At 39.1% G+C, this 19,983-nt stretch overlaps 2 protein-coding genes across 3 annotated transcripts in view; one reads left to right on the top strand and one right to left on the bottom strand.

Annotated features, from left to right (window-relative positions):
- Nucleotides 1–6,089, bottom strand: part of LOC139971674 (extracellular tyrosine-protein kinase PKDCC-like) — a 46,909-nt gene extending 40,820 nt beyond the window's left edge. Inside the window, exon 1 of the mRNA XM_071978346.1 lies at nucleotides 4,981–6,089. The gene's annotated coding sequence lies outside the window, so the exon portion shown is untranslated. The remainder of the gene's footprint in view (nucleotides 1–4,980) is intronic.
- An 8,504-nt stretch (nucleotides 6,090–14,593) lies between these two features.
- LOC139971681 (uncharacterized) lies at nucleotides 14,594–19,587 on the top strand. 2 transcript variants are annotated; one of them, XM_071978367.1, is made up of 2 exons: nucleotides 14,594–16,003; nucleotides 17,721–19,587. In XM_071978367.1, exon 1 carries the CDS (start codon nucleotides 14,891–14,893, stop codon nucleotides 15,995–15,997), a length of 1,107 nt encoding a protein of 368 aa, XP_071834468.1. In that variant the 5' UTR covers nucleotides 14,594–14,890; the 3' UTR covers nucleotides 15,998–16,003; nucleotides 17,721–19,587. The 2 variants fall into 2 exon arrangements, with proteins under 2 accessions (XP_071834468.1, XP_071834467.1); XM_071978366.1 differs by having other exon boundaries at nucleotides 14,594–16,008.
- The last annotated feature ends 396 nt before the right edge of the window (nucleotides 19,588–19,983 follow it).

The following is a 19,983-nucleotide window of genomic DNA, read 5'->3' as shown; positions in this document are numbered from 1 at the left end:
CGGCCCGTCCCCTGGCTATAGACCACATTGTCACCCCGACCGCGTCTTCACGCACCGTGAAAAGTGGAAGCAGTGAGTGTGAGTACCGGTAAGCGTAACACAACTTCGTCTTAGGCCAATGACTTGCCTCATTTCAGCCAGTTCTCCAACATCCCCTTACTTAGCGGCGGAGCGTCCATATATACAGTCAGGGGGCGGATGCCCCCCCCCCCTGACGGACTCAAATGGACTGCTGGCGCCCTTTTCAGCTTTTCACTACTTTTTACTTATTCGCGATTATTGACTATTTTATTGCGCTCTCATATACCTATTGACATTTGTCATATTCTGTTGGTGTCATTTTCCGACAAAATGGCGACGACTCCTATTTATTCTCCGTTTATCTGCAAATTAGCAAGGCCCGGAAAGGGTCATTTCCTGCAATCTAGGGAGTAACTTTACTCAAAAATTCTCTGTACGCTCCGCGCCAACCTGTGGTGGCGCTCCGCTTAGATAGTGTCAAAAGCGCCCCTATACAGACCATTCTTGCCCCCCCCCCGACCAATACCCCTAGCTCCGCCACTGCGCTTACTACACTCAAAAACGTCTTTGCGAGTACACTACGAGTAATAGCTACTCTCTTAAAACACCATCGAATATACAAATTACAATGTTTTTACAGACTTTTACGTGCAATCTGAGAAATTGCAGGCTTGAGACCCATATTTTAGGGCTAGGTATTTGCAGCATAAAACACTCGGGAAGTGCCGTTTCCGGCCATCTAGGGGTTTGAAAAAAAAACCAAATTTTCTTGTACGCTCCGCGCCAACCGATGGTGGCGCTCCGCTTAGAAAGTCTCCACACATTAGCCCCCCCCCCCCAATAATTTTTCCGTTCCGCCGCGCCTGGGCACAGGTGGACGGTTTGTTCTTGCTGACAATATTTCGAAACGCTTGATTGAAGGGACGAAGGAAGGGGGGGGGGTGGGGCTGGATGATCCCAACTAAGGATGATTGACGGGGTGTACTCTGCTCATATACCCAATTATCCATATTATGTTAAATTTACTAACACAATTGATCCCAATATACAAACAACGTCATAATGACGTATTTGTCAAAGACAAGAATTGAATCTGGTCCATGTATTATAAATGCTTGTTAACATATATACGCAAAGCAAAACAACCAAACTAGTCTATATGAATAATATATGCTTGTTAACATATATTCAAAGCAAATACTTGGAGCTGGTCTATGTATAATATATGCTTGTTAACATATATGCAAAGCAAATACTTGGAGCTGGTCCATGTATTATATATGCTTGCTAACATATATACGCAAAGCTAAACAACCAAACTAGTCTATATGAATTATATATGCTTGCTAACATGTACGCAAAGCAAATACTTGGAGCTGGTCTATGTATTATATGCTTGATAACACATATGCGCAATGCAAAACAACGAAACTAGTATATGTATTATATATTCTTGTTAACATATACGCAGAGCAAAGACTTGAAGCTAGTCCACGTGTTATATAAGCTTGATAACACATCATTACGCAAAGAAAAACAGAACGAAATTGGTCTATAACTTAGTGCAATAAATCATACGCAATTGATGCAAAACTGCATGGTCCGTAACATACGACCACAACTAAGCCACCCACACACATACATAAGTTGTGACCCAGTTTTGACCATCTTCGCTGACCTCATTTCCATCAAATCAACCATGAAAGATGGATTATCTTGATTAAATAAACTGATAGTGTAATCAATACGTGTTGAGATTCTGGTTCAACCACGAGGAACGAGACAGTTGTTATCTCCTTGCGTCCTCAACATCAGGTCACGATTTCTTTCCCAAGCAATACTCACTCCTGGGACGCCGAATGCGCCAAGGGGGTGCTCTTACTGGTTTAACATGTCGTGCTATCAAATAGCATTACAGATATACTCAATCATGGACTAAATACGGTGATTTTACTTATCTTGTTTCAGACAGTGTTCAGTTACCCTGCAAGGCTTTGAGCAAACGCCCGGGGGATTTATTATCGCCCAGTCTTGTTGTTTTAAAATTAATGAAGTGTTTCATTTTTTTTTTACGGTTTCTTATTCCTCGACATTCTTTGGGAAACGTCACCCAAATCCCTTTCATGGCATATTTGGGTCGGTCTTCAAGACTTTTCATCAAGGTTTTTTTTTAGCACAGACTTTCTGCTTCTGCCAAGGTTTGTTGGTGGGTGGTTCCAATAATTTACAAGGGTATCACTACGTACAGCTAAATAATCTACTGTTACAGTTAACGTCACTTTCCCAAAATTGAGACTTCAAAGGCAATTGTAATTGATAGGGTTAATCCCATATGCAAGTCGCTATGACAACCCAACAGGATGCAGGACTGATGGGACGAGTTGTCTCCGTTGGGGTCAACTTCAAGTTCATACTTGTTCGACCCCTCACACCGGCTAAAGGCAACAATAAACAGGCCTGTTATGTAAAGCCCGCGCGGTACATTCGGGTCATGCACGACATGCAACCGTACTGACACTCATAAACTTTCAAATTTGTTCTTCACGTTATAGTGGTTTCACAATTTCAAATGCGCATGTGCGTATGTGGTTTCGGGTCACGTCAATTGGTACAAACACAAGCACAAACGTATTTGTTCACTCTCGTGAAGTGGAATATATTTCTTTTTAAATATTTGCTGCCAAATTTCGTGGAATTGAAGTGATTTTGTCAATCTCGTGATTACCGTTGTTTAGGCGAATTTCTTGTTTGTCTCAACTGTGATTTCATTCTGCGTATGTGCACTTGAAAACTGAAAACGACAGTAGGCCTACACAAGTAATTGCCATAAATAAAAACAGTAAGCATGTAAATAAAACATCTTTTAGAACACACTGCATATCTCATTGTCTACACATTCTCTGGTAAATACATTCCAAAGTAAAATATTTGATTTTTTTACCAAGGAAAATGAGTTGTGTGATATGCATTTTCTTTCGGATACATACCCTTAAATGCATCCCTGTAACTATGATAAACAAAAGTGACATTCAATGTCCACATAACATTCAAATTCACCCCAATACAAGTATTTTGGCATAAAGGGCCAATTACAATTAACCTATAATTGTCTTCATACATGAAAGTGTAATGTTCAAGTATAGGAAGCTAGGGAGAGTCTTTAAAATACAACTGTAATGGAATTTCTCAAATTTTTGTAACCATATAGACTTGACATTATGTTTGCCAAGGGAGTCTTCATTTGAAGTAAATAATAATAAAGCAGCATTTTTTAGTTGTAAATTTGATCAATTTTCTTCATTGCTAGTACGATAGTAAATCCGATAACAAAGTAACTCATTAGTTTGTTTAATCAGGTTTCACTTCAAGTAGTGAAGCAAACGTCAAACGTTTTGAAATTTGCTTTTACATGTGTTTTCATAAACGACTATAAAAAGTGTCCGGCCGACGAATGTTGAGGACTGAATCACATTCATTAATAACTCACTTGGTTACATTAATAATATTGGTAAGAATAATCTAGACCAGGGATTCCCTAACGTTATCCCTCACGAACCCCTGCGGATGTCAGAGTTGTCCACGAACCCCGAAGTTTTCAAGACACGATCTGAGTCATTATTATACTATAATACGCATAACAGTGCTTCGTAAAAGATCAAGTTCATAGTGTAATATTGTAATGGAAAAAAAAACAAGAGATGAACAATTATTTATTTGGAAATTAAGTTCAAGATCAGATCACGAATTGTATCAAAAGTCTCACGAACCCCCTGGGATGGACTCATGCACCCCAGTTAGGGAACTTCTGATCTAGATGGATATCTTACCTTTGGTTACTTGTAATCTTAATTTAAGAAATATTCATAATAAATACTTATGAAAATTGCCGACCAAACTCATGCTCAATGCTATTTTAACAGAACCGAGTCATTTCACACTTCCCTATATAGACTCTTACAATGCTTATACTCATTGATTCTGCGTTATATGTAACTGCTTTCTCTATAAAAGATGCCATTTGGAAATAAGCTGTTCAAATCTAAAAACAAAACTCTTCATCGATGCGGCGGCTATGATGTGTGCATAAGTTTGTAGCTTTTGTTGTGTTCAGAATTCGTGTATATATCAGACATGTATCGTTTGGGCTTTATATTTATTTGATTTTCAGTTTCAAGTGTTCGATGCTGTTGGACACAAATATTCCATAAAGAAATGTTGTTCATTATTACCTTTAGTATTCAAGATTCCTTTCAAATAAATGTCTATGAAGTCAAACTCGAAACTGTTGAAAATTCAGTTATCTTATTGTGAACAAGTGTCTGGGCGTCGAAATGCTGACCATCGTAGGTCAGAGTGTGAAAATATAAATAATAATATGGCGAATTTATTAAGCGCAAAATGCAAAAGCCTCTAATTAAATAATTAACCTTCATAAGAATATTACCATGTCCGAAAAAAATCTTCATCATAATAATAAGCAGGACGATACACACAAATTCTTTTCATTCCTATGAATTAAAATTTACTATCTAGTAAACATATAACTACAATATTCTGCTAATTTTGAAGCTGATAAGTTCTGCTCCCATAATCCCCCTAGCTTGCTTTTCTAATTTGGCTGTAATAATTTATATGAACGAAGAGTATACATTATACTACTATCGGGTACAATTGTGGCGACTTAAACGTATATAGATGCAACTTTTACACTGAATTACTGTATAAACAGTCCACCTATAAATTGCATTTTTTAGTTTACGTTATTAGATTTAATATACAATACAAGTTTCTTATATCAATTATTTGGGTTGGGTTTTCCTGACCCCCCCCCAACCCCCAAGGTTGTGGTAAATTTAACATAAATACAAAACTTTAATTTCTTTTGTGTAGCTTAAATGGTGAAATTGTTAACCACATGACTGGGAATTAATGACTAATATTAAAAATTAAGAGACTCACCTTAGTGTAGGATGTCCAGCTCCTTGCTCGACTGCATTCTATATGAAGGCCTGCACCAAACCACTCATATATATAATCTACAGAACTAAGCGTCGGTCCCGAAACCAATAAAATAATATTGTCAGCAGCGGAAAGTTCTTTTAGTATTTTAAACCAATTATTCCCGACTGAGTCTTGCGAATTTCCTTCGTTTCACAGGATAAAACAACATTTGACAATTTAATTCATTTATTTAAAGATTTCAAATGAATTTTCCAGATCATAAAATGAATTTGACCGTTTTCGATATTCATAATTCGCTTTCCTTTCGACTGTAGAGATATGTGAGTAGAGAAGTTTTCCCACAACGATGATATTTAATACATCATAACCCGGTTCCTTAGATGGCAGTTATTAAAATATCCATTATTCCGTAGGGGAAACCAGCCACGCAATTAGAGAGATACAACCGTGTGTAATATTAACGAAGTAAGAAACGGGAAGAAAAACAAAACAAAAATAAAAGACTTTCTCTCTCTCTCTGCTTCAAGTTCAATTGTGTTTAAAATAAAGTACTCCGTAAATGTCAGTAAAAGTTCTAACGGTGATGAAAACAACGAAAAAAGTTAACACAATAATTTGATCAAATATGGAGACAGAGGCGCCGTCGTCTAAAAGTACTCTGACTGACGTCATTTGCCACAAAATCTAGAAAACAAAACAAAACTGATTTCCAGACTGATTATTTCGTGAAGAGAGAGAGCGTCCTGCCGCCAGGTTTGGCTCATTCATGTCGTCGTGGTATCCCGAGTAAAATCAGTGAATGGAATTGTCACAATCCTCTACTCGCCGCCGTTGTGTATATGAACAGCAGGTGCTGGGTTATAACGGTATTATCTCGCTTGGTCGAACCAGCCCCCGGTGATTAGGCAAACATGACAAACTCAAACATTTGACAAAACCCCTTTATTTGCTCAGACTATACGTTTACATACATTGGGTTAACTGAGGGCGCAAAGGGGGCGGAGATTGTCACTCGGTGCAAATAACACAGCTCACTGCTTGGGGAAAGCAGACAAATAAAGGACGAATTTATGTTCTCCTTTGTCGGTCAAGTGATGGGGTTTTAAGTGGCTGGTATATAGAAGCACGGGTTAACAATAGTTCGTATGAACAAGGAGGTTCTACACTGTTCAACTTGACAAGAATGGCGAGAAATAGGTTCAAACAAGCTTCGCTTTCAAGTATCACTGTTTTCCTACTGGGTATATGAGCTATAGGGTAAGTTTTGTATGCTAAAGAATCAACGACCCCTTCGTTTCACTTTGTTACCAGCATAAAAAACAGGCCTCGATGTTGATCCAGTTCCACGAACAATGAGAAGAAATAAACAAATAACAGTATATCCAAAACAGGGACATAACACAGGTTTGAAATGGTTCGCGGATGAGCAGACAGAAGGGGAAGAAAGAGGCAGGAGTCAAACATATATACTTCAGTGGTGTGGAAATTGCAGCAGATTTAGAGGTAACACACCTGCATGAAAAAACACTTCTGTCAAAAAGGTTGGGCCATAAGCCCCATCCACCCCTCCCTCCCTCAACTCAAGCCTGCACTAAGGACTTTGGTAAACAGCTATATTTGGGTTGAGCTTGTTAGCTTTTCGTTACACAATATCATTAAAACGTGCCCTCGTGCATTAACCCCCCCCCCCCCCGGCCGTTTGGTGAAGCCATGACTGGTATTACTACAACCGACTGTTAACACTGAGCTGTAGTTTTCTTTCATTCTTTGTTCCATTTCTTTTGTCACCTCTCGTTTCACATCACATCCGTCAATATTGTATTCGTGATCCAGATTGTATTGAATCACGTCTAAAATCAAACAAGTTTGGTTGGAATAAATATGCCCGAAGCTGATGTATTTACTCATTTTAAGGTCAACAGCACTTGCGTCCATTTAAATGCAGCCAACCGCCATTGAAGCGGATGTACCGAACCTAACCTAATTTGCATATAACAACCTGGGCGGAAGTTGATATTATCAACTGAGTGAAGGCTGAAGGTTACGCACCAGGTATATATTTATAGTTTTGGACCTAATTGAGTGGAATACGATAACGTAACCATAGTTACGAAACGAAACCTGTTGTTATTGGCAGGTTTTACTGTCACACTCTCATAAGGGTACTACAGTTAGGTTCATACGGCAAATGTGGTATAGGCTGAGATCCTTAATAGGTTAGTGAGGGAAGGATGCTAGCTGTGATCATGAAATAGCTATTACACTCTCGTACATAGTATGTATGCTAAATATGAATGTGACGTCATCAAGAAGTACGTCATCAAGAAGCACATCAAGTGACGTCATCAAGAAGTTCCTCCTTTTACTGTGTAGACATATTACGTATTCACTCTACAACTTTTACCATGTTAATGTTTATTTTCGAGTCCTGAGGGAGCTAGCTCCTCCACCGCGAGTCGAACAGCCGTATCCATCTTTGAATCGGTGAGAAGGCAGTATTCACAATATAATGGCACTCGTCACCAAATTAATGACGTCCTGTGACTTTATGGAGGCGCTCTGCCACTATCGATGCGCTCTGCCACTCTGAGAAGAGCAATCGCTCATTAGCGTACTGCTAGGTGGAGATAATTCATCAATGTGTATCCAACTCTATGATCATTAGTCGATGGCATCAACCTTTTACATGGATAATTATCCTACTCTCAACTTGTATAAACTGTGATTCAATAATTATTTTAAGTTTTTTTAGCTTGTAAATGGTTAATAACTTGACAGCAATCTTTACTACAAAGGAATAACCCAAGGCTCCCGTCTGACCACCATCATAAAACTTTAATGTTTTCACAGAAATTACATCCCATGCTCTCACCTCACCTAGATCCCGCTTGTCACAGTTAATGTCACAGTCAATAGCCTACGAGAAAGGTCGAACCCGCCAACAACACATTTTTATGCCGTAAGCAATGGTGGTACAGTGAGTTGTGGGAAGAGTAATATATCCCTGCCACGTACGATCGGTATGTTACAGCTTTATGGAGGGATCAGGAGCGGATCCATGATCTGATAAAGAAAGGGGTGTGGTCCTGTCGGTGGGAACTCTGAGGCATAGTTAGGTTATAAATTATGTTTATGATTTGGTCTACGGAAAAAATAATCACGTTAGTAAAATTTCGCAAATTTCTGCGTCCTATAATAATTAATAAGCTGACAAAAACACGGAGCGCAGTCCTTGCTTACACTTAGATATATGGTGCCGATCCCACTATACTTGCTGTGCGGTGCGACCTACATCGGCGAAGGGATTTAACTAAGTTCGTTCGTTTGACCATGGAGCTATAAACAGATAGCTCCATGGTACAATTACCTTCCCTCGTATTCCACATATTTCGTTCATATATCGTGTGTAAGAGGGTTTGAATTACGCAAAGAGATATCGCCAACTTCCGTGAACAGCAACCTTGTGCGCATGAGAATCAATTCAGGTTGTTATTGATCTCTCAACCCGGAGCCCTTGGAATATATAGGCCTACATTTTATATTTCCGCACATAATTTTGTGAATTAAATTCAGTTGGAAAGCGAAACTTATAAGTTGGATTGTCGTATAGTAAAATCGAACCGAAAGGCTTTCCTTTGCATTTATTTTCAAGAATTTAATGTAGGAATGGAATATAACATATAACTACACTGGAACGTAATTTACTCACATATTTTCAGAATTTTAAATCAATCAGCCATCATAGCGTTACTACTCGTGGTTTACCGTTGTACATTGACAATGAGCGATCCCAGTGGTATTTATGCTTCACATTTCGACGACATAATGTAAAGCATGTGAATTTAACACGTGTGTGAACGTCGTTAATAACAATGCCATGCAACTGAAGGTGGAACAGAAGCCGAACATCTTGCACAAAACGACAACAATTCAGACAATCTGACAGGAATGTTTGGATAGTATCGGCGAAGTATCATGCGAAGACAATACGGAGGAACCGATCGTGGACTTTACCACAAATCAGCTAGACCTGATCCTTTTAAAGTATGGAAGCTTCTTTCACGGACCTGTCCCGCCAGGCAATGGAGGTGATGATGATGATGATTATAATGATGACGATGACGATGAGGATGACAATGATGATAATGATGATGATGATGATGATGATGATGATGATGATGATGATGATGATGATGATGATGATGATGATGATGATGATGATGATGATGATGATGATGATGATGATGATGATGATGATGATGATGATGATGATGATGATGATGATGATGATGATGATGATGATGATGAGGATGATGAGGATGATGATGATGATGATGATTACGACGATGATGATGATGATGATAGATGTAAGCGACAAGTCGCACCTCGAATCAATTCGTTTTTCCTCCGAGACAGATGTACCACGATATTCGGTTTGCCCTTTTATGAAATATGGTCAGATAGGTCGTCTTGATGCGTGACGTCATAAGGTAGGCTTCGCGTTACCTACAAAACGTTAAACATACATTTGTTGAGCCGACTTCTCACTGCCAGACTGAACGTGAACAGACTGCATTTGACCGTTTTTAAAGTGGGACAACCGTGGATGGTCGGACAGTGTACATGTGTGTAAGACTATGCTATTCCTCTAATCAAGATTTTGGGTGTTTAACGGAGGAAACACAACATGTAGAATATGTCAATTTGCGTGCGGCAGTTTATGGCTCAGGTTCACTAAATGTAGCAACCGACTTGGAGATAATTTTGCCCATGACCTTAATGAGTACCGGAAGCAGAAGTCGTTGATATCTGAAGTCATCAGTCTTTTAGTGTGCGTACGTCACATCGCTCTTAACAAGTCGGGTTGCCTTCACTCGGGCTTTATAGTGCAGTTGTGTTAATACGAAGCATGGGCGGGATTACGGGGGGGGGGGGCAAGAGGGGGCATTTGCCCCCCCCCCCACTTTTTTCCAGACCTTAGTTCACTTTTTTTTGTCGTTTTTGCAGACAAATGTGCACAACCCTAATCAAAATTATTCCCCCACAACAGCTCTATCAAATAGGCCTATTTGTTTCGAATCTAAGTCGAAATTGTGTTTAACATCGTAACATGTAGCATGCAGAATAACTGGAGCTGGAGCTAGCACATGGTTCGCAGCACAGGTTACGAATCCTGGAGCTAACACACTAGCGATTCAATTCTGCATGTGATGAATCCGCGGCATGTGCTACAGTGCTAGCTTCAGGAATTGATTTCAACGTTGCTGCTCTACTGAATGCGTTGAATAACTAAATCCAGAGAAACGATTTACGAAAGCCAGATTTGCATATTGGGTATATCAATAATTAAATTCAATACACTGACACATGACCCCCCCCCCCCCCCGTGTCATTCAACAATATGCAATGGCAATGCCGATGTAATTTCTTTACTGCTCGAAATCCTGGAATGATGCATGCAAATCGAATAATGTAAATTACAAAATTGGTACTAACACAGTAACTCATTAAATCAGTAACAGTAACTCATTAAAAAGTGTGTTTGGGGGGGGGGTAAAGGTATGTTCAGCCCCCAATATTTGCCAAGTGCTCCAAGAAGTGGGGACCGCGGGGAGAATTTCGAAGTGGGTGCTGAACATATTCTTGATCGATCCAATGCACAATATACTAATAATTTTAGGGGGCAAGAACTGTCTAGATGCGATTTATTGTTACCAGAGGTGTCATTTTTGCTGATCTAGGATTTCCTTTTTGCTTAAATTTCGACGCGCCGCTCCAACTGATGGTGGTGCACCGCCTAAATAGTGACGTGTAAGCTTCAGTTGTACATCACCATATAAGTTCTTCTATCCGCCCTCCCTAAATTTACACACGTTCATTAATTGTTTAGATGCAATTTAAAGCCTATATGGGTGTTAATTTTACCGATCAAAGGGTACATTCTATGGAATATGAGAGTAAAAATGGTTCCCGTGATTGTTCATTTTTTGCATAGCGGGAAGTGTCACCCAGAAATATTTTCCGCCGGGCCAAAGCGACTATCGCCTGAAAGTTTGGAGGTTTATCAGGGAAATCATGCTTGGTTTTATTTTGGGGTTTGGGGTGGGGATTGGGATGGGGAATTTGGGAACTTTTACATTCTCATAATCCCCCAGGCTGTCAGGTAGAATTATTTTCGTTCAGTTTGATTTCGAGGATGAAGTAGTACCGTGCGATTACATTATATAACATTATTTCTGCTATCTCAGATAATGAGCGGTTTCTACTTGCCACTTCCGCGGCAAGTTTTCGTCACACTCGACCACACTGGTCGAGATGGCAACGTTTTACATGTCTCAAGTTTGAGTTTTATATTTCGAACTATCCCAACTTTCGACATTTATAGTTTCGAAATGTTACCTTTAAATCTCAAAATTTCGATATTTTATTTCAAAATTTTCATTCCCTTTCAAATTCTATGGAATATGAGAGTAAAAATGGTTCCCGTGATTGTTCATCTTTTGCAAAATGTATAGTGTCAGAACCATGGCGCTTGAGCTAGGAGTACATGGTTTACGGGAAACTGAAGACTTATTGTCGGAACAAAACCAGAGCTTTTTGTCGAATGTCAACAGCCCCCTCCATCCCCCTCCTCCTCTTCCCCAGTCGTCGAATATTAGCGACGACCCTGGTATAGTTCTTTCCTTCAATGTTCCCATAGGCATTGCGAAGTCGCAAAATTCAGGGAGACTGAACGTGTAAAAATGAAAAGAAAATTGACGAAAAAGGCATCATCCCTATACCAGAGGAAGGAGGAGGGTTAGGGGTTGGGGGGGGGGGTCAGTGTCAATTTTGATTAATACCGATTTTTATTTTTCTACAGATTGCTTATGAGACCAACCAGTGGTTGCTTTCCGAGACCTGTATCAGTCTACAGGCGAGTGCAGCAGGGGTGTTCTGCTTTGAGCTTCAACGAATTATTCAAGCCGTAGTGATGATTGGTGTTGAGAATATTAAAGTAGGTTGTTGTATACAGCGATGTGTGACCAGGGATGTCAGGCTTGATTGTTTTAAGCAAATTTGTGGTCAACTTATTCTTAGTCTATTAGTAAATATTAACATTCTAGCGGGTAAACACTAGCACGCATTTCGAATATATATCCTGTTTGTTCAATGCAACCTTAAACAAAATCGATGAAAGTAAAGATCCTGATCGGAGATGGGATTGTAATAATATAGGAATACGGACTTGCCACAAGCCGTTTTTATGCTTTGATTTTGTAACGCCAGCCTAGTAGTATATACGTGTGCATTATTATACACGATGAGACAGAGAGATGACCCAGTAGAGTGGAATGGATGTCAAAGATGAACGGGGTGGGGGGTAAAATTATAATCCCCACCCAACCCCCACCCCACCTCCACCGACTGATTTAGGTATCGGAGCTAACCTTTTATCGAAGGGCACGAGGCGAATGAAGGATTTCATAAATGAATGGATGTGGTCCTGGGGTCTTTGATGCCGACTTCCATGTAGGGAGACGTGTTTGTAGTCCGACTCCGCAAGAAAAATGACAAATTTAAATGTCAAATGGTATATTCGGAGGCACACGTAGACTATACATTATATCTAAAATTCGCTCTAAACGCAAGGCTGTGCCAATAAATACTAACGATTGTAGTGTGCTGCTGAATAGGGGATGTTCACCTCTATATAGCAATGGTTTCATTCTTCCCCGGCTGAATGTAACAAAATGAATGAACCATTTCCATTGACTGACGATGATCGCCCCCCCCCCCACCCCCAGCAGGGGAAGACCAGCAATTTATTTTCTTTTCATTTCCGACGGAATGACAGCAACAGTTCAGAAACCGTTTCAAACTTCAGTTTTGTAGTATGGTTGTCTCATAATGCTAAAGCTATGTTCTTTACTCTCACTCATACAAGTCAATGTCTGTACTTAAATCGTGACATTTTTCCTGCATGGGTGATGACTAAAAATTTGTCAATTTCATTATAGCAGCTAATCAAATTAATATTATGATCTACATTCAAGATTGATTGATTGGAAAATAAAATAACGTGATTGAATATCTTGTTCTTTGGACTCGTATTGAAGCATTGAATAATCAGAAATATTCAATGAATTTTCACCTTTATCATATATATGTAGTTAACGTCATAGAATTCGTCAATTCGCCTGAAATGACCCTTTCCGGGCAGACTTTTAAGATATCAGAATGTTCTAATCGAAAGCAGAGAGGTTTGTAGTAACATGCTTTAGATTAAATTTAAAGGCTGTGAGTTTTCTTCGCACATTCTGCATTCTACCTTTAATTACTTTGCAAGTTAACCAATTCCTCCTGGTTTTTTTTTATGGGGGGTGGGGTGGGTAGGGTGGGGTGAACGGGTCAGGATATGTTTCACAGAAAAAAAGGAATATATCTCCTTCCGTTTTTTTAAAGATTTTGAAACCTCTTAAAAAATTTCGATCTTTGCCTACGTGACTGAATGTAAGCCAACTTTGTTTGTGCTGCTGGTGACTTTTAATGATGAGAAAACCCGTTATTGATGTTTTAATAAAGATTAATCGATGTGAAATATAGACTATTTATATAATTTTGGCCACCGGTCTATACTACACCAAACGTCAATAAACTTTTAAGAAAACAAAACAAAAATAACAAAAGCAATATTTTTCACGGAGACAACTTGTCGACACAAGTTTAGCAGAACTTAACTTTCAGTATTGCCCCGAAATATATGCTAGAAAGTCAAAATAATGGTCACTGCGATAAAGGTTTTTAACGAACATTTCCTGCTGTCTTCAATGCATTTTACCTTACTGACACACTTCGGTAAATTCTAATGGAAGTCCAATATGTCTGGAAATAATATAGAGGATGTTGTAATCTAATGAAAATCTCTTTGAAAACGTCTAACAAATTTGTAGCACTCTAAACTTTGCGTCAGATGTAGAAATCGGTAGTTGGGATTGACCCTATACAGCAGGGGTTCCCTAACTGGGGTGTATGAGCCCCCAGGGGGTGCGTGAGCCCATCCCAGGGGATCGTGAGACGTTTCTGAAAGTAAAAACTAGAGTACTTTTTGTTGAACTAAAATCTGATATATCATATAATTAAGTAATGTACAAAATCGACAAACTCTTTTCGCGTTCCATACGCATATGTTGCCATATAGTAGTACCGTACCGTACCGTACCGTACATGTGATAAATAACTGAATTCTACTTCCCCATTACACTTCACTACGGAACTACTTGAGATTGTATAATTGAGGATTAGCTTCAGTGTGTGATTGGATTTGGAGAGAGTAGACGTATTTTGCGGCTCTCTCTCCTTTGCATGGTTTAACGTTGAGGGTTTTGTTAACAAAACCGTCGCGCTTGAACTATGTGCTTCAGATAGTGTTGTGCCTGCCACCTTTTGTCTTGCTCTTTAACAAGCTTGTGTTCAATTACGTAAAAAAAAAAAAAAAAAAAAAAAAAAAAAAAAAAAAAAAAAAAAAAAAAAAAAAAAAAAAAAAAAAAAAATCGCACAGCATTTAAACAATGCTGTCGAGTCATTTCAATTTCTTGTCACTTGCAAACGAAGCCTCTAGCACGTAAGTTGGTTTGTTCTGGTGTTGTTGCGAGCACTTGAGAGTTGCTGTACGATACATGGCTTAATAATAATACTAGCCTTTAGAACCTACATTATTGTTGTAGGCATACGTTACATTTACAGGCGGCACACATGTTGCATGAGCAGTATTTTGCTGGCTTTATGCTTTAACTTGTTTAAGCTTTGCAGTAGCAGTATTTTGCTGTCTATCTGCGTTCTGCTTAACTTAATATTAGCAGTAATTGCTAATTACGTTATAACTACCCAATTGGCATTTTGCTTCGGGGTTTAATTTTTTACTGTGATGGACTTAGAGTTCCAGGCAGGACCTGACTTACCTTCGCCTTCGGGAGAAGGAAGTTCTGGTACACAAATCGCCCAAAGCGATGTAAAAGATATGCTTGCTCAAATGCAGGCACAGATTAAATTGTTGTGCCAGAAAGTTATTCCTGGCAATGAAGAGAAAGCTAAAAATGAGGTAGCAACCTCTGCTGAAAATCGACCTCTTTCTGAGGCTTGTTCTCTTCCCCCTCACAATCAGGAGGGGATATCTTTGGACTATGATGATGAGCTTCTAGACTTATTGAACTCACCAGATGATACTGCTAATGAGAATGATGATCTCATCTCTCTTCTTGAAAGTTCTTCAGAACTTGAAAAGCAAACTGTAAAAATCCCTACGGAGGAACAAACTGCTTTTAGTAACATTGTTTCTAGCCTTGATTTGGGCAATAAAGTCGGTACTGCGGTACTAGAAAAGGTTGCAAATTTGGTCAAAAATATTTGTTCCAAAAAATTGGCACCACAAAAACTGAAAGAAAAGATGGAAAAATATCAACATCCAAGCAATATGGAACTATTGCAGACATCTCAGGTCAACAAATTGATCTGGGACAATATTCAGCTGCAAGCTAGAACCAAAGATTTGAGATTACAAAAGATACAGTCAGGGAACGTTAAGGCTATGATTGCTCTGACTTATCTAATTAATGATGTATTGACTGGCAAGGCTGATCAGGATAAGGAGAATGTCCTGTTGAAGTTGACAGATGCCTTGGCCTTTCTTGGTTCATCTAACATAGACTTGAACCATTTTCGGCGTGATCTTTTCAAGCCGGAACTTAAGGCAGAGTATAAAAATCTTTGTTCAAACTCAGTGCCTATGTCTACTCTGTTATTTGGGGATGACATATCGCAGCAAGTGCGTGACATAACCGATGCAAATAAAATGAGCAAGTGTTGCTTAACTCCCACTAGGGGGAGAGCTAGAGGTGGAGGTTTTAGAGGTAAAATCAATTATCGTGGCCCATACAGAGGAGGCAACAGACGCTACCAGCCTTTTTTAGGCCAACGTCACAGGCAGTACACAAATCAACTGCCGAGAAATCCTCAGAAAAGCACGAGGAATTAACAAGAGGTAAGGTATGTGTCAATTCTGTTACGGTACATTCTTTACAGCCTTGTAAAACAAAGCAATTACCCATTGGCGGCCGTTTGAAACATTTTCTACAGCACTGGCAAGAAATCACAGCTGACTCGGTTATACTAAGTTGTGTTCATGGCTATGACATCGAATTTGATGAAGAAAAGCCAATTCAGTATAGTAGATCCAAAACAAAATATATATGCTCTAATTCAACCGAAGAGCTTCTTTTAGATAATGAAATATCTAAACTTTGGGAAAAGAATGTTTTGGAGGAAACGTCCCATTCCCAAGGGGAATTTATTTCATCAGTGTTTCTCAGGCCTAAGCCAGATGGTTCTTTCAGAATGATATTGAATTTAAAGAACCTAAATGAAAGTGTCAAATATTACCATTTTAAAATGGATACTTTGCAGGCTGCATTACGGCTAGTAGAGCCGCAGTGTTTCATGGCTTCAATTGACCTGAAAGACGCCTATTATTCAGTACCTATTAGTTCTTCAAGTCGAAAATTTTTGAGGCTTGCGTTCAAAGACAAACTTTATCAGTATACTTGCCTACCAAATGGGTTGGCCTCAGCACCTCGCATTTTTACTAAACTACTCAAACCTATTCTGGCTGAGCTCAGGAAATTGGGTATTTCTTGCCTGAGCTACATTGATGATATTTATATCCAGGCTAATACCAAAAGTGCATGTGTTTCTGCAGTGCATACGGCTGTACAATTTTTTCAGAAATTAGGCTTCATCATTCATCCCGAAAAATCAGTACTAGAACCAAGTACTAAGCTATCTTTCCTTGGATTTGTGCTTGATTCCCAACATATGACTGTTCGGCCAAAACCCAAAAGGATAGAATCTGCCTTAAATGAGATACAAAAATTTAAGGGCAAACACAAAAAGACTATCAGGGACTTGGCACATATCATTGGTATCCTTGTCTCGCTGTTCCCAGGAGTTAAATATGGACCCCTTCATTACAGGGATATGGAAAAACTTAAGATTTCTCTGTTGAAAAAATACAAGGGAAATTTTGATACAGAAATAGAATTGGCTCAGGGGGACTATACAGAGCTGAAATGGTGGTTAGAGTCCCTTCCGCTTGCATGCATGCATATCTTAGAGCCTAACCCAGATATCGTACTAGAAACTGATGCTTCTCTGGTAGGATGGGGTGCTTTTTGCCCGACCCTCTCTACACGGTCACAAGGAAAGTGGAATACCGTTGAGAAAACATATCACATAAATGTGCTTGAACTCCTTGCTATCTATTTTGCTCTAAAAACGTTATGCTTAAAGGGCGATCATACGCATATAAGAATTTTATCTGACAGCTCGACAGCTGTTGCATACATTAAGGCTATGGGAGGTACTCATTCGTCACAATGTAACAAAATAGCAAAAGCTATATGGGAATGGTCTGCATCAAACAAAGTGTGGTTGTCTTGTTGTTACTTGCCGGGCAAGCTTAATGTCCATGCTGACATGCTGTCCCGTACATTTAAGAGTAACACAGAATGGATGCTAAATCCAGAAATATTTCATGCAATTTCTTCCCTGTGGGGGAACTTTGATATTGATTTATTTGCATCTCGTACAAATAAACAACTCGCTCCCTTTGTTTCATGGCGACCAGACCCAGATGCCTTATTCATTGATGCATTCTCTTTTAATTGGCATAAGTACATCTTTTATGCTTTTCCCCCCTTTAGCCTAATTGCCAGAGTACTGCAAAAAATACAAAGGGACCAGGCAAGAGGAGTAATTGTGGTACCTTTATGGCCAACTCAGAACTGGTACACAAAACTGTTACACATGACCATAGCTATTCCAAGGTATTTACCGCTGGGGAAAGAAGTCTTACTTCTATCCGAAGACAGAAGCAAACTACACCCCCTTCATCACAACCTTCAGTTGGTTGCATGCCTGGTGTCTGGCAACGCTTCCGAAACCTTGACATTCCAGAAGAAACTTCCAGAATCCTCATGGCATCCTGGAGGGTATCCACTCAAAAACAGTACAGCACTTATCAAGATAGGTGGTTTAAGTTCTGTTCAAGGAAACAAATTGATTCACTTCATCCCTCTGTAAATCAGGTGCTTGACTTTCTAACGAGTCTTTACAATGCTGGCCTTAGTTATAGTACCATTAACACTGCACGGTCATCGCTTTCTGCATTATTGGATCATGAACAAAGAAATACTATTGGCTCACATCCTCTCATCAGCCGTTTTCTCAAAGGAATTTTCGAATTGAGAACCCCATCCCCCAGATACACGACAATTTGGGACGTGTCTATTGTGTTGAACTATCTCCGGTCTCTTCATCCTACATTATCATTGACTTTAAAGCAATTAACCCATAAGTTAGTAATGCTTATTGCTTTGTTATCTGCTCAGAGACTACAAACTCTGCAATTATTAGATGTCAATAATCTTCATTTGGATGGGAAGGAAGCTGTTTTCTTCTTACCTAATAAATTAAAGCAGTCACGGCCTGGTTCCAATCCATTAAGAGTTGTGTTGGCATCATACCAGGCTGACATGAATCTTGATGTTTATCATGTACTTCAGCATTATATTAACGTCACATCCTCATTAAGAGGAGCGGAATCGCAACTTTTCATTAGTTATGTTCCACCACATAAACCAGTAACGAGAAATACTTTATCACGATGGATTAAACTTGTTTTGGAGGAGGCTGGGGTTGATGTAGTTCAATATGCGGCCCATAGTACCAGGGCAGCCTCTACCTCCGCTGCAGATTCAAGAAATCTGCCTGTAGATGATATTTTACGTACAGTAGGGTGGGCCTCGGAAAGAACCTTTGCTCAGTATTACAAAAAACCTATTGTCAGTAACAAAACTTTTGCAATGGCAGTTTTGGATGCATAAGTGTAAAAGTAGTTTTACTATATGCATTACATAAAAAGTGTGGTATAATTTAACAGATGGGTTATGTATAGGTATGAGGTGATATACATACTTCAAGATGTAGAAGTGATATAACAATGTTTGAATATTCCTCAAAGAGGATGCTATGATAGATTTTATTCACAAGAATGAGAATAATTTTTTTTTGATTTCCAAAGTATTGAAAGTAACTATGTTGTGTTATCCTTTGTACCAAGTGGTACCAAGTGGTAATGAAATTACCTCAGTTCTTGTTTAAAAAGAAAAGAAATGTTTCTGTTGCTCAGCAAGCAAATTAAAAAAGATACAAACTTTGAATTTGTGTTCGTTTGTAATCTTTCTGTTCGTATGCGCTTGAACACTGCTTTGAAATCTCAAGTAGTTCCGTAGTGAAGTGTAATGGGGAAGTAGAATCGTTAAATTAAACGAGACCATAGGTTGAAGTTTGATTGAGATTCTACTGAGACATTACACGAACGAAGGGATTACTTGCCCTCCCATGTAATGCATTCTCATGCAGGATTATTATCACATAATTTTCCCTCCCAGAAGTTCGTGGTGTTCAATCGCATATGGTAACTTTAAAAACTGAAGCTAATCCTCAATTATACAATCTCAAGTAATCCCTTCGTTCGTGTAATGTCTCAGTAGAATCTCAATCAAACTTCAACCTATGGTCTCGTTTAATTTAACGATTATGAAACAGACACATGCCGCATGACTTTGGTGAAGTTGGTGTACGCATGACAGTACTTCGTGAAGATAAAGAGCCGATCTGATTATGAGGTTTCCAGACAAATATTTGTTCATCGCTTGTTTTTTTCATTACAATATTACACTATGAACTTGATCTTTTACGAAGCACTGTTATGCGTATTATAGTATAATAATGACTCAGATCGTGACTTGAAAAGTTGGGGGTTCGTGGACAACTCTGACATCCACGGGGCGTTCGTGGGGGATAAAGTTAGGGAAACTCTGCTATACAGTTTACTTTCATCAATTCGTTTACCTCCTAAACTTGACAGAGAGAGATCATATAATCGTTCGGCTTCTCAGTTGC

This window comes from Apostichopus japonicus, chromosome 8 (genome assembly GCF_037975245.1).
Source record: "Apostichopus japonicus isolate 1M-3 chromosome 8, ASM3797524v1, whole genome shotgun sequence".
NCBI classification, from domain to species: domain Eukaryota; kingdom Metazoa; phylum Echinodermata; class Holothuroidea; order Aspidochirotida; family Stichopodidae; genus Apostichopus; species Apostichopus japonicus.
Note: the sequence above shows the minus strand (reverse complement) of the source record. Positions and strands in the feature narration are given on the sequence as shown.

What these genes read in the sequence shown, in the direction of transcription:
- LOC139971681 (XM_071978367.1), top strand. Translation starts at nt 14,891, where the DNA reads ATGGACTTAGAGTTCCAGGCAGGACCTGACTTACCTTCGCCTTCGGGA.